Source organism: Notolepis coatsorum (assembly GCF_963971535.1).
Source record: "Notolepis coatsorum genome assembly, chromosome: 2".
Taxonomy (NCBI): Eukaryota; Metazoa; Chordata; class Actinopteri; order Aulopiformes; family Paralepididae; genus Notolepis; species Notolepis coatsorum.
In genome coordinates, this window is record NC_140166.1 from 177,300,285 (window position 1) to 177,314,819 (window position 14,535).

Here is a 14,535-nt window from a genome sequence, read left to right on the forward strand (position 1 = left end):
GCTAATAGCAGCTTATTTTGGGAAGAGGATGTGAAAAAAACCAAAAGCTGTTGTGTACTGTATACAACGTGTACACAGTAAACACCGGCCTCTGAGAGCCAAAAAATACGCCACCATTGTTGTGAAGGTCAACCTTTAATTTGTAACTCAGGAGTAATAGTTTACATTCTGGAAATTGCAGTTGAACAACTAAATAGTAAATGGACTGCATATTATATACAACTAGATATATCAGACACATTTCTTAAGAAGGTTGCGATGAATTTGACGCGGGAGACGTCTGTAAAGATTTTTTTTCTCCACTTTTTTTCTCCTTATTTTTTTTCTATTTTTCTCCCATCCCAATTTTGTGTTTCCAATTCTCACCCTCCCCTGTCTTGAGCGTTGCTCGCATATGCCCCCCACTGGTCGGTTGTATGGAGGATAAAAGCCTTGCATCACGTGTCCCCTCCGGTACACGAGGAGGCAGCCTGTCACATCTTTTCACCTGCCAGCACGGACTCTCATTGGCGAGGTGTAACGTGTGCGAGGCTCACACTACCCCCGCTATTTCCTGTCTCTGCTGTGCAGGCGTCCCCAACCGACCTGTAGGAGTCGCTGTCCACAACGTCCAGATTACCACCCATCAACTTCCACCCGCTGGCTCTGCCAATTGAGCCAGTATGACGGCCGGCCCAAGCCGGAGGCAATGCTGACACCCGGATTCGAGACCGGAGTCTCTTGCATTGGTGACGAGCACAATCTCCGCTGCGCCACCCAGCCGCTATCTGTCATTATCTCCTTGATAGTAAATTGCATCAATAACATTAATAGTTGAGATAACACATCAATTATTCAAAACAATTTGTTATTATGGTAGTATAACTATAACTATAGAGCAAGGCGGCCGATGGCCGACAGATAATGCAGATATGTTTTCTTTTGCATCTAATAAAATACAACAATTTTATAATAATAACAAACGAGACACAAATTTGCTGATTTTAAATAAATATTTATTTAACAGTAATGTTATTGTCTGTTTGCTTAACTCATTCAGCGCCAGAGGGCGCTGTAGTGTGTACTGTGTGGTTGAAAGGCCAACGCTTTAAAGTATAGGAATACGTGGCGGTGTTTGCAGGGCTATAACTATATTATATATTATAACTATGGATACAATACTATTGCCCATTTGACATCGAGTATCTATCATTCAATATGTGAAAAAGAAATCATCTTTTCATCCATACATTCCTGTTTTATACCGTGGTGAATATAAGTATGGTTTTAGGGTAATTCATGGGAGGCTGGTAATAGCCCCCAACGTGTATTATACTAAATGCATTGGCGTTCCGTCCCTACACACGCTACAATAAAAAAATCAAATGCATATGATAGGTATTATGTTCCATCATGAATGCATGAAAGGGTGGGGGGGGGGGGGTCGTTTTTTTATGCTTTGATCGTCACCAACGGAATATGTTATGGACTAGCGTTACACACATACACTCGGATCGCAATGAAGGCATGCTTTGATCAACGCAAGATTGATATCATATAGCCCTTACCTTGACTAGGATCTGCCCCAAAAAGAATATTCCAATTATCTGATTGCGAGTCCCAGTATTGGTGTCGATCGAGTCGCCAATATAATCCGCCATACATCATCCATCTGGAGCATTTGACGCTCCTCAAGCCGATCGGGACAACCGCTCCCCTTGCCCGACATGGAAAAGTCCGCCCGGACCAATATAATCGACGCACAGCCCAAGACACAGAGTTTCAAAGGATGTGCAATACCGGCCGCATCCTACCAGGCGGCGGTATTGGACTTTTGCAATCTCAGACTCATTCCCTATGATAACACCAGGTTCCCTGGATGGATAATGAATAGAAATATCGAATAAAAGAAAAAACTGCCAAAACCCGACTATACTCGGGTCTGGCGCTGAACGTTCGGCGAGTTAACCCGACTATCATCGGGTCTGGCGTGGAAAGTGTTAAGTTTGCTGCACTCTTGTCTCTGCGGTGCACTTATTTTAAATTGTTCACTCGCACAGCCTGCTAACTAACATCGGGGGTGACAGCAATGTGATAGAGTGGAGATTCTGTCTCATGAATCAACTACAATCTCTCATTAAACACTGTGCCAACTGCCAAGGTAGCTTGGTGTATTGAAGCGCAAACACGCAAACACACACACACACACACACACACACACACACACACACACACACACACACACACACACACACACACACACACACACACACACAGAGAGAGAGAGGGAGAGAGAGAGAAATGGAAGCACACAAATGCAAGATGTATCTGCTTAGATGCCAATCAACTCAAAATGTTAAATATCGGCATGATTAATTGGTCAATCACTAGAAGAAAGATGTGTGACCCGTATACAGCAACAATGATCAATGCTTGATCTATTGTTGTTGGTAATATGGCCTCTACTAGACCTGGGAGATATGTGACATCATCACAGTAGATCTCGGTTGCCTTCAGAAGAGTAATCATGCTGAGGTATCTATCTAGGGTATCTGGCTGAACCCTGCTCAGCCAGACAGGTTCCTCACTCGGATCTCTCAACTCATTAATCATACTGAAGCTGTCACTCACTATATAGCCTACACTATGGCAGCGATGACTGCAGCGCAAATGCATTCCAAACACTCAACCTCAACCTGTCCAACAACAGTACAGAAACACTCAACCTCAATCTGTGCAACAGTACAGAAACACTCAACCTCAACCTGTCCAACAACAGTACAGAAACACTCAACCTCAACCTGTCCAACAACAGTACAGAAACACTCAAACTCAACCTGTGCAACAACAGTACAGAAACACTCAAACTCAACCTGTCCAACAGTACAGAAACACTCAAACTCAACCTGTCCAACAGTACAGAAACACTCAAACTCAACCTGTCCAACAGTACAGAAACACTCAACCTCAACCTGTCCAACAACAGTACAGAAACACTCAAACTCAACCTGTCCAACAGTACAGAAACACTCAAACTCAACCTGTCCAACAACAGTACAGAAACACTCAAACTCAACCTGTCCAACAACAGTACAGAAACACTCAAACTCAACCTGTCCAACAACAGTACAGAAACACTCAACCTCAACCTGTCCAACAACAGTACAGAAACACTCAAACTCATCCTGTCCAACAACAGTACAGAAACACTCAAACTCAACCTGTCCAACAGTACAGAAACACTCAACCTCAACCTGTCCAACAACAGTACAGAAACACTCAAACTCAACCTGTCCAACAACAGTACAGAAACACTCAACCTCAACCTGTCCAACAACAGTACAGAAACACTCAAACTCAACCTGTCCAACAACAGTACAGAAACACTCAACCTCAACCTGTCCAACAACAGTACAGAAACACTCAAACTCATCCTGTCCAACAACAGTACAGAAACACTCAAACTCAACCTGTCCAACAGTACAGAAACACTCAACCTCAACCTGCCAACAACAGTACAGAAACACTCAAACTCAACCTGTCCAACAACAGTACAGAAACACTCAACCTCAACCTGTCCAACAACAGTACAGAAACACTCAAACTCAACCTGTCCAACAGTACAGAAACACTCAAACTCAACCTGTCCAACAGTACAGAAACACTCAACCTCAACCTGTCCAACAACAGTACAGAAACACTCAACCTCATCCTGTCCAACAACAGAAACACTCAAACTCATCCTGTCCAACAACAGTACAGAAACACTCAAACTCAACCTGTCCAACAACAGTATAGAAACACTCAAACTCAACCTGTCCAACAGTACAGAAACACTCAAACTCAACCTGTGCAACAGTACAGAAACACTCAAACTCAACCTGTGCAACAACAGTACAGAAACACTCAAACTCAACCTGTGCAACAGTACAGAAACACTCAAACTCAACCTGTGCAACAGTACAGAAATACTCAAACTCAACATGTGCAACCGTAGACATTCAAGGGCCATTTTACCCTGGTTGATAATTGAGTTTAAGTATTTTTTTTATTCAGGGTTGAGGTATTTTGTATTATTGTATCATCATTTGACGTGTTGCGTTATTGTATAAATATGGTAAGGATCTGCTTCGATTCAGGTTCAAAGTTCACACAGCTTCAAACAGCGCAAATGGATTCTGACTAGAACGTTAGGTTATGACTATAACCAAGTTCTGTTAGTTAGGGGCGATGCTTGGCATCGCCTTCTGCACTATCTCGCGTACGTGCACGCGTACTGAATAAACCACAAATGTACCTCTAATACCAGTATTAGTCTGACCACACCCCTCATCAGCTTACCTTCATAAGCAGGTGTGTGGTCACCTGCTCTCCTCCTTCCCAAGCTTTCACCACAAGGTGAGGACAAGGGCTGCAGCGGCGTCCGATGCCAAGCATCGCCCCTAACTAACAGAACTTGGTTATAGTCATAACCTAACGTTCTGTATCGTTAGTGGCTTAGCTTGGCATCGCCTTCTGCACAAGGGAGGCCAAGCGGAGCCACTTGGCTGACAAATACACCCCGCTGACAGCCCCCCAAAACCATCAGAACAGGGAGGGCCGAGCCCCCCCGACCCCCCCTAATGGAGGGTAGCCCCCCTATTAGGGACGTCACGGGAGGGCGACGGACCCGACCGTGCGAAGAGGCACTCAAGCAACTCAACGCACAGGGTGAGCAGACCGTGGCTTGACCCACGACTACACACACGCACAACCCGCATGCCACCCGGGAACGAACGGAGGAACAACCTCGTTACTGCCCCCAGAATCACGGGGTCAAGGGCAAACCCAACCCCGTGGCAAGGCCGTAGCAGCGGAGCACGAAGGAAGACCCAGACCCACCAAAAGGACTGGACTCCCTGGAATGGGGGCCCGGAGAAGTCCATGATGCCAGCATCAAGACCCCACCAGGTGGGCACGTAGTGCCCCGCCCCCCACATCGCCAGCGTATTCGGACAAAGGCCCCTCAGTTACTGCACCTGGTATTCCCAGGCGGAACCAACCAGGCCAGTAAGCCGAGCGGGCCCCGTCCCCCCAATAGTACACCGCCTGGCACACTGACCCTGCAAAATAGGCAGTCAGCATGGCCGTAAGCACACAAAAAAGGTTAACCAACGGAAGCAGGCAGCGCACCGGGGAAAAACCAGGCAACAGGCTGTTAACCCTAGCCTGGAGACTGCGGACGAGACAGGCGCCAGAGGGGACAGCTGAACACAGCCGCCCCGGCGGAAGGAGCGTAAGCTGGCGGTGTTGCATGACCAAGCCTCCATTTAACAACCCCCACCCAGAGGGGTCGAGGCAGAGAAGGCTGACACGATTGGCAGACGTCATGAACGTGCAGGGGCACCCTCAACCGGTGAACCCGGGAGTTGACACTGCTCCAACACACCAGGGAATCAACCACCTCGGTGTTACCCAATGCGGTGGTTGTTCCTATAACCCCTCAAGAAAAAACTCCAAAACACACCTGCGGGTATACACCGGCTATACCGCAGTACAAGTGTTTCAGTTTCCAAAAAGGGTTAACCCAGGCCTACGGGTCGCAAACATCACTTCGGACCGGGCCTGGCGGTACGGGAAGCACAGGGTCACCAGAGGAGGTCAAAAAACCACCCCCACAGGCCCCTCTTCGCCATGCGTGAGAGAGGAGCGAAAAACAATGGAGAACCAGCCCCTAAGCACACCGTACCTGGTATTCCCCGGCGGTCTCCCAACCAAGTACTAACCAGGACCAACCTGTGTAGCGGCCGAGATCCGACGAGATCGAGCGCGTACAGAATGGCATGGCTGTAAGCCATGACGACAGTGCTGAGTAAAAACATACCCAACCAGGGTCTCCATAGCGCTTAACCCTGTGACACCCAGACCGACCTGGCATTTTTCCCCCTGAAAAAAGCCCAAGTCCCTCAGGGTACCAGAACAGCAGATCTGCATCCCCGGCGGACAACGGGTTCAACTGATCTGGACCAGCGTGACCAGAACCAGTCCCGTGCCCTAACCACGCCGACATGCCTACTCCAGGAGAAGGGCAGATATGCGTGTTGATCTTAACATGAAAAGAAGGCGCCACCCAGACGTCGGGACGAACCGCGCCTGGTGGCCCACCCCAAGGGCGTGAGACCCCACTACATATGTTCAGATCCATCCCGTCATCATCCCCCAGACATGAACGAGGATCCGTCGACAACCCACCCAGGTCATGGGATGTGGTCGCCGGAAGAGGAAAAACCCCCATCTCAGTTGCTTTATAAAAACGCTGTTTCAACCACAAGCAACTAAGGCGTGCCAGTCAATCGCCTGTTTACAGCGAGCTAGCACTATACGTGCGTCGGGACACACCCCCATCAATGAACAGGCTATTTAGACCTGTCATTGAATCCCCAAGGCGCCCAGGGGAACGACAAGAGGGGTGTGACACTCCCTAACTCCAACACTTCTGGAATAGAAAGAAGGAAGCATCAACAGTATGTATCCCAGTCTACACAGCCGGGGTAAAAAATGTTCACATTTTTACATCCCACCACCCTCCCATAGGAAAGAGACGGGGATCCCCAGAGAGACTTCCCATGCGAGCTGTACAGATTGAAAAGAATATATTGCACCTTGAGCCATGTAAAAAACTGGTTTTAGGGCCTCCGGGGAAGAGGCACCGAACCCATACACACTCAATAAACGAATTGAATCGAATATACATACAATAGAAAAGGACCCTTCTAGAGGGTCCACTCACTTTGACAATCTGAGGAGGAAGGCTCTGTACTCTGATGGAGGCTTCCTCACATGGATCACATGGAAGAAGGAGTCCGAACTCACAGAAGGCCTGAGTAGGCGCTTGGTGAGGAGGAGCCCTGACCACCCCCCCTGAAAACAGATCCATCACATGGACCTGAACAGCACACGGAAGTCCTACCAACAGAGACGCGCACGGTGACGTACTCTATGGCGGGGGAATTCCTGCGGTGCACACGCCCAATATACCAGGCCGTGGGACCAGGAACTCCCTCCCCCCCCCCCCCCCCCCCCCCGTAACGTGCCGAACCGCCACGTGACGGGAACCTTGAAGGACAGGGGGTGTACCCCTGACCGACAGAACAATGGGGAGAGGAAAGGTTACCAGTTCACCCCTTTACGACCCCACACCCATGATACGACGTAACGACAAAAAGAGAATATGACACAGTCATAGTCAGCTCTATGAAGCGTTTCACAGCTCCACACAGCGCACGAGCTAACCTGCTATCTGATTTTCACTAAGGAAAAACACAGAATAGAGAGGGCTCAAAGAACCCCGGTCCAACATACACATGTGCTTCTGTGGCCAGTACAACCCAGTTGTAGGTCACATGACACACACAACCCATCATCATCACAATGAGAGAATACATCATTCTTGATTAGTATCGACCACAGGCCTTGCTAAGCACACATGACAGCAACCAAACCAATTTCCCTTTAGGAAATAAGTTTCTCCAGCAGATTTAGCACAACCTCAGCAATCAAGCTGAGAGTTACATCGTATCCCTACCACACAAAAGACACAATTAATGCACAACATGTCTGATAGGAGGTGATAAAGTCCCCAGGGAACCGGGGGGGGAAAAACACAATCCTCCTATTTTACCCTCAATACGGCCAGTTAAAACAGGAAAACCTGTTAATGTGTGAACTCACTGTCCATTGTCATTACAGTCTGAGAAAGAACATTCTTTTACTCACTCGTCACCAAGCATAGCTTCATAGGTTAGTTGCCTTAGTAGTGAGTACACGGTACACATAAACACCATGATGTTTCTCACACAACAACCAGATCAATACATCACGACCTGCACGGAGAAGCTACTGCCAGTGACAAAAACAGCTCACACACAACCCGCAACGTATCTCAAATGCATTGCAACAACACACGTTTTGGGAAAAAACACCGTCATTCACAATACATTTAGCAAGGTAAAACCAGAAGACGTGTTATGAGGGTCTGGCCAACCCCGTACCTGCCCGGAACGCAGATCAGCGAAGTGCAGTCACAAGCCACCGTAGAACACAGCCCTCTTTGTTGACGCAATCCCCGTCTAGGCTCAGGCAGGGTTGACGAACATCCCCTGTCAAGGATGACGTCGTGGTCAAGAGTGTAAAACATGTTAAAAATCAAAGCACGTTCAACAGAATAGCATCAAGCTAACGGCTGCCCCAACCGTTCGGGTGCTATCGCTTCCGCTCGCGAGACGCCGATCTACGACGCACGCGATCAGGAGCGAGCTCCCGGCGGCGCGCGAGAAGCCAAGCTACCCCGCGCCAGGCCACCGACCGGCTAACCGTAAGCTATGAACATGTAAACAATGACATAACACTCACCCAGACAGGCCGCCGTTCTGAACCCTCCTCACTTTTTAAGAGAAAAGAGAAAACAAGACGTCAACACCGCTTCACAACGGTGACATTAACACGTCCGGCGGAATCAGCACAGTACCAACTGGCCTGTATAGCTGACTTTGAACATGAATCTGCCGCTATCGCACATTACATGCACATATCCCCTCGTGAAGGAATACTCTCATTTGGATATGAAAGATGGGGTCTTAACACGGTGACAGAGAGAATCCACTCGTCCAGAACACACAGGGATCACCAGTGTCAATGGTCGCGGCCCACTAGTTAAAACTATAATGGTCGCCAGACCAAGGCCTTCTGTCGCCTAGACGGCTAAACAAAGGACCCTAGCCTGGGGCCGGTTTCCATAAACTTTGTCTAGTAGCCCCCATAGCACTAACAGACAAGTGGAGCCCGCCAGCAAACACTACTCACCCAACCTGGAACGCACCGCTCCTCACAACAGCGGCATGTCCGACAGTTCAGCTGTGGCCTGACAGGTTTCACCCCAACAAACACAGCAAGGAACTGCAGTTGAGAAGCATGCAGCGGCGTGCTCCCAATACGAAAAACCGGTGGAGGGTTTGTAGAATGATCATCATCTTCTAGACACTCCAGTACGAAGACAATATCGCCGTATTTTCTCGAAAATAGTGAGAAAGAAAATAAAGATATGATGTCAACGTATCCTTGTTTCCCAAGCTGTTCCTAATCCAATTTCTTCCATCATGGTGTCAAGTGTGGGGATCTACCGAGGCACCTCTTCCTTGTGGTGAAAGCGAGAAGGAGGAGAGCAGGTGACCACACACCTGCTTATGAAGGTAAGCTGATGAGGGGTGTGGTCAGACTAATACTGGTATTAGAGGTACATTTGTGGTTTATTCAGTACGCGTGCACGTACGCGAGATAGTGCAGAAGGCGATGCCAAGCTAAGCCACTAACGATACAGAACAATCAGCAGTCTACCAGAGGACGCAAAAACTGGTTTTATTTTGTGTCCAACATGGTCGTTGGGGAGGAAATATCCTGTTTAGAAACAGTAGCAAGAGGCTCTGGGAAAGGTTTGCCCCCGTTGGCAGTTAGGATAGTCTAAACTAAAGTCAATAGCTGCATAACCAAAAATCTTTGCTCTAAGCCCATGTAATCAGCATAGCGATTGATTTCATTGCCGTGTGGCATGTGAGAAGCAGCGTGAGACCTGGCTTCTGCACGGAGCCAGTTGGCTTCACAGAGTGCTTTGACAGCTCGGAGTACAAAGCCATGGCTATTACAGTACATCCCAAACACCCATATATAATACAACTCTTTGGGTTAGACACAGGACTCTCTTCTCTCCATGGATCTGACCATTCAGATTAGGTCTGGGGGGTAAACCTTTTCCTAAGGTCATGTCATCATGGATCCATGCAGATGTAACTATTATATACAATAATGTTGTACATTTTTTTTTGCACATTGCAGCAGTATTGTAAAGAATTCCTGATAGAAATTGGATTAGAAAAGACATTTGTAAAATAATGTAACTGCGAGACAATTGAATTACAAGAAAAAGACAGTACAAATTTGTACTGGAAAATGAAATACCCTCAACTGCCGTTATATCGTCAAAACTAACGCAAGATTATATTTTTTGTTTTTTTTACCATATTTGCCAGCATACAGCATACTTTTGATTAGGGCTGGGTATCGAAATTCTATACTTTTATGGTATAGATCGAATTGCTTCAATACTATCGACACTGTCATTTGGTACCACATTTCGATACCTAAGTAGTTAATCTCATCAGTGTCAATCATGTAACAAAGCCTCCAATTGGTTCACACAGCACATGCAACACACATAACTCGGAAAATAGTATCGGTATCCCAGGTATTGGTATTGGCACCGATATTGATAATGTTCAAACGATACCCAGCCCTACTTCTGATCTACTTATACGACAGTTTCTTTATACCCATCTACTGCCTTCACTGCCACTGCTTTACACTGTAATCATAAATACCTACCTACCACAACCTATAGTCTACCCATATAACACTGTATCTATGATAGCCATGTACAATAATACTGTATACCGTATATATATCGGTATCCCCCCCCCAGATTCCTACATTCCTATTTATATATATATATGTAGTATACAGTGTGTGTATAAACAGGAATATATATATATATATATATATTCCTGTTTATACACACACTGTATACTACATATATACCTCTATATATAGTCTGGCTCACCAGATGGCTTACCATAATGTATTTATACTTGTATCACTGTACATAATAATACTGTACATACATCAGATTGGCATATTGCTCAGTAGATAATTTAATCACACTGTATATCGTTAATGCACTTCACTGTTACCTTGCACTCTGGTTAGATGCCAACTTCTTTTTCTTGTACTGCACTTGTTCTGTACGATGACAATACATTTGAATCTAATCTGATCACATTTTAAACTATGGGTCCAGAGACCCAGAACAAGTTGTGGGCCAGTCTGTTTTCCACAGGTGCCTGACATTATTAGTAATTAGACCTACAGTATGGATATAAGCTGCCTGCTGTTATAGCAGCAAATGTGGTGGCGTCTTCTCAGGACAGCTGAAACCGTAGACTAAAAACACACCTCTTCAAACAATATTTCGTATTGTCCAATTCTACCCTCCCCTGTCTCGAACGTTGTTAGGCCATGCCTCCCACAAGCCGGCTGCAATGTGGACGAAGCCTTGCATCACGTGTCCCCTCTGGTACTCGAGGAAGCAGCCGTTGCATCTTTTCACCTGCACAGCGCGATCTCTCAGCGGCGAGGGTCTGCGTGGGAGGGACACGCCGCCCCCGTCGCTTCCTGATTCTACTGCGCAGGCGCACCAACCGACCTGTAGGAGTCGCTGTCCACAACGTCCGATCCCCACCCACCAGCTTCCCTCCCCCTAATACTGCCAATTGTATTAGTATGAACGACCAGCCAAGCTGGTAGCAACGCAGAGAGCTGGGCTCAAACCCAGCATATCCTGCGTTGGTGGCGAGCGCCTTGCCCACTGCGCCACCTAGCCGCCCTCTCTTCAAACAATATCTGAAGTTTAAAAAAGTAAACGAACCTTCTTAGTCTTTTTACTACTATGTACCCTACTACTATGCTACTATACTTAGACTATACTACTATCATGCTAATATGTCTATACTACTATGCACTCAGAGTGTAACACTCAAGTTCGATACTATTTGACGAACAATGATGCCACACTGACCCTTAGCTGCCAGAGATGTACCCCTCCTGGTGACTTGTTGTTCACAATTTGTAAGTCGCTTTGGATAAAAGCATCAGCTAAATGATTAAATGTAAAATGTAAATGTAAAACGGTGGGTCCCCACTTGATAAGAGTAACAGTATGTCAAGGGTATTTTTATTGTTCCTGTGTAGCTCCCATAACGACGACTGAAAGATTAACCTCATCTTCCCCTTCAAGGAAGATGTCATCAAAAAAGCCCCCCCCCCACACACTCTTTGTTAATGTGCTACTAGAGAAACCTGTCCATATCTTGTCCCTGATGATCTGATCAAAGCCTGGTAAAGGAGACACCCAGGGGAGTCAGCACCAGGTGTTTGAAGTGGATGAATAGTGGTGTATATCTCTTGGACCCGGAGCCGCTCGGAGCCTGTAGTGTACAGGAGACATCCTGTGTGCACTTTGTTTCAGAAAGTCTGCCCAAGGACATTCTGTGCCGACTCTGATAAGAGAGCCAGGCGGGACAATGCCTGGTTGTTTTCCCAGAAACAGTACCTTCTCTGTATTTAAAGACCTTCTGAAATGATAACTTGACTCATCAAGCCTGGACTTTACACGCTATAAAAGATCTCAGCAAAAGGAGGACCCATCGGTCTGATCATACCGTGACTGCCGGCTCATCATGTAAGCCTAACAACAGAGACAGTATTTACAGTCGTCTGACACTATGTGACGTGCATGACCTAAGCGTCAGTGCTGGGTCCAGGAGTGACCCTGCAGGCTTCCTGCAGTGGGGGCTAGCGGTGCTCAAAGGGCTGTGTGTCAATCACCCCCACGCCGCTACGATGGGCTGCCAGGCCGGACAGGAAGGAAACGGAGCTCCAAGCCAAACTTCCTGACACCACGCAGAGATACAATAGGCTGCTATCACTGGGAGGGACCCCCTCGGGACACTGTGTGGTGTGAACGGGACCACCGCCTGCTGTGTTCATGTGTGTTGCTGCAAAAGAACATCACTTCTCTGTGGCGGCTCAGTCGTTGTAATGAAGGATTCTAGTCTAGGTGCTCACTAGTTCCATTGGTGGGACTGATGCAACCATTGTATCTAATGTTATATTGTTTTGGATGCCTTTTCAGTTTTCACAAATCCAGTCATTAAAATTAAGCACACTGTACCATGTAGGTCAACAGGTCCTTTCACAAGTATCTACTAAGAGGAGGAATACAGTGTCAGTCTTATTATCATATAGTAGATATTGTTTTGCTGGGGTTTTGAGTCAACCCTCCCAGGCTATAATGAGATACAGTTCTGAAGGCTTCACTGAGCAAGCTGACTTGTGGGGCGAAAGACTAGCTGAAAGACCTGGATATTCTTGGTGACAGGTCCGTAAGTGTAGAACGACTTGGTACAAAATAATAATAATCATACTAATAATAATACTACTAATAATAATAATAATAATAATAATAATAATAATAATAATAATAATAATAATAATAATAATAATAATAATAATAATAATAATGGCTCCAGCAAACTGTCTCTCGCTGTTGTTTTAGATGGGGAAAGTAGAGCACAACTATTAGAACTTTACTGAATCCAAGCTAGGTCCCCTGGGCTACTCTTCTGCAACAGTACAATAGACTATGAATGATTTAGCATTTTCATTTGCCAGTTTGATGATAACAATGGTTAGATTCGCCACCGGGGAATCAATGTTGTCAGTGTATTCCCTTAGAAATATAGTAATGTATAGTGTGTGTGTGTGTGTGTGAGAGAGAGAGAGAGAGAGAGAGAGAGAGAGAGAGAGAGAGAGAGAGAGAGAGAGAGAGAGAGAGAGAGAGAGAGAGAGAGAGAGAGAGAGAGAGAGAGAGAGAGAGAGGACTTTCCCCCCCTCAAATTATAAAATAAACAGAATATCATTCACATAAATGCCCAAATCAAAGTATTTTGAGGACTGTCGCAAAATTGAATTGGACCATACCTGTGATGACTTTCCGTCATAAAGATAGAACACACACACACACACACACACACACACACACACCATAGTACTTTGGCATATTATATCATAGTCAACTGTAGCCTATTCATACATTATCGTGAAGGTCGCAAGAACGAGACACCGAGGTGTTATAGGCTGCATCACATGGATGTATAATACAGTACATCAGCCGCAGTTCTCACGCGGCAGTTTACTACAGTATGTGATATGTCAAGCAAGCGGCAGATGTGGTGGAAGGGCTGTATACTCACTTGATGCAAGGCTTCAGGGGGCAGATGAGACGCCTTAAACAGCTCTCCGACTTTGCTGGCCGATAGTTTTCCTGAGCTGTCAGCTTGGCACAGACTGTGGAGACCTGAGTAAAATCTTTGTTCATTTTCATTTAGGGAAATTAAATTCCCTCCAGACGCCACACCGGATTCCTGATCCATTCCTGAACGGACGCATTGGCACGGCGGTAGCAGGACGCACTTCCTATCAAATCACCAAATTTTCCAAACGCCGTATCTTGTTACATTAAATCGGATGAATGATTTGGCGAAAGGAGGGCAAAATCACCACCGACAAGCCTACTGTACGCTCCTTCTGTGCAGACTGCCTTCCCCACTACTGGCTATTATGGCATGTTGTAGCACATACCACGATGCGCCACTTGGGGGCGCCAGTGTTGCAATACAATTACAATAGCACACCACTTCTGCAGGGATTCACAGCTTTTTTTTTTTTTTTTTTTTTACAGTTGTGTGACCCAAAGACTTCTAATATATAACTAATTATTTGCCATAGTAAGAATGGGAAATTCCTGTGACCCAAATATATTTTTACATAGTAGGCTAGGCTACTGATTGATTGATTGATTGAAAACGTTATTAACAGATTGCAGAATGGGTACAATACAGTACGGCTCAA

At 46.3% G+C, this 14,535-nt stretch overlaps 1 protein-coding gene across 1 annotated transcript in view; it reads right to left on the reverse strand.

The window, feature by feature from the left end:
• reps2 (RALBP1 associated Eps domain containing 2) overlaps nt 1-14,218 on the reverse strand; it is a 75,725-nt gene extending 61,507 nt beyond the window's left edge. The window contains 1 exon segment of the mRNA XM_084309311.1: nt 13,878-14,218. Within this exon segment, the coding sequence (XP_084165437.1) occupies nt 13,878-14,057 (180 nt within the window). The 5' untranslated portion in view covers nt 14,058-14,218.
• Nucleotides 14,219-14,535: the final 317 nt, after the last annotated feature.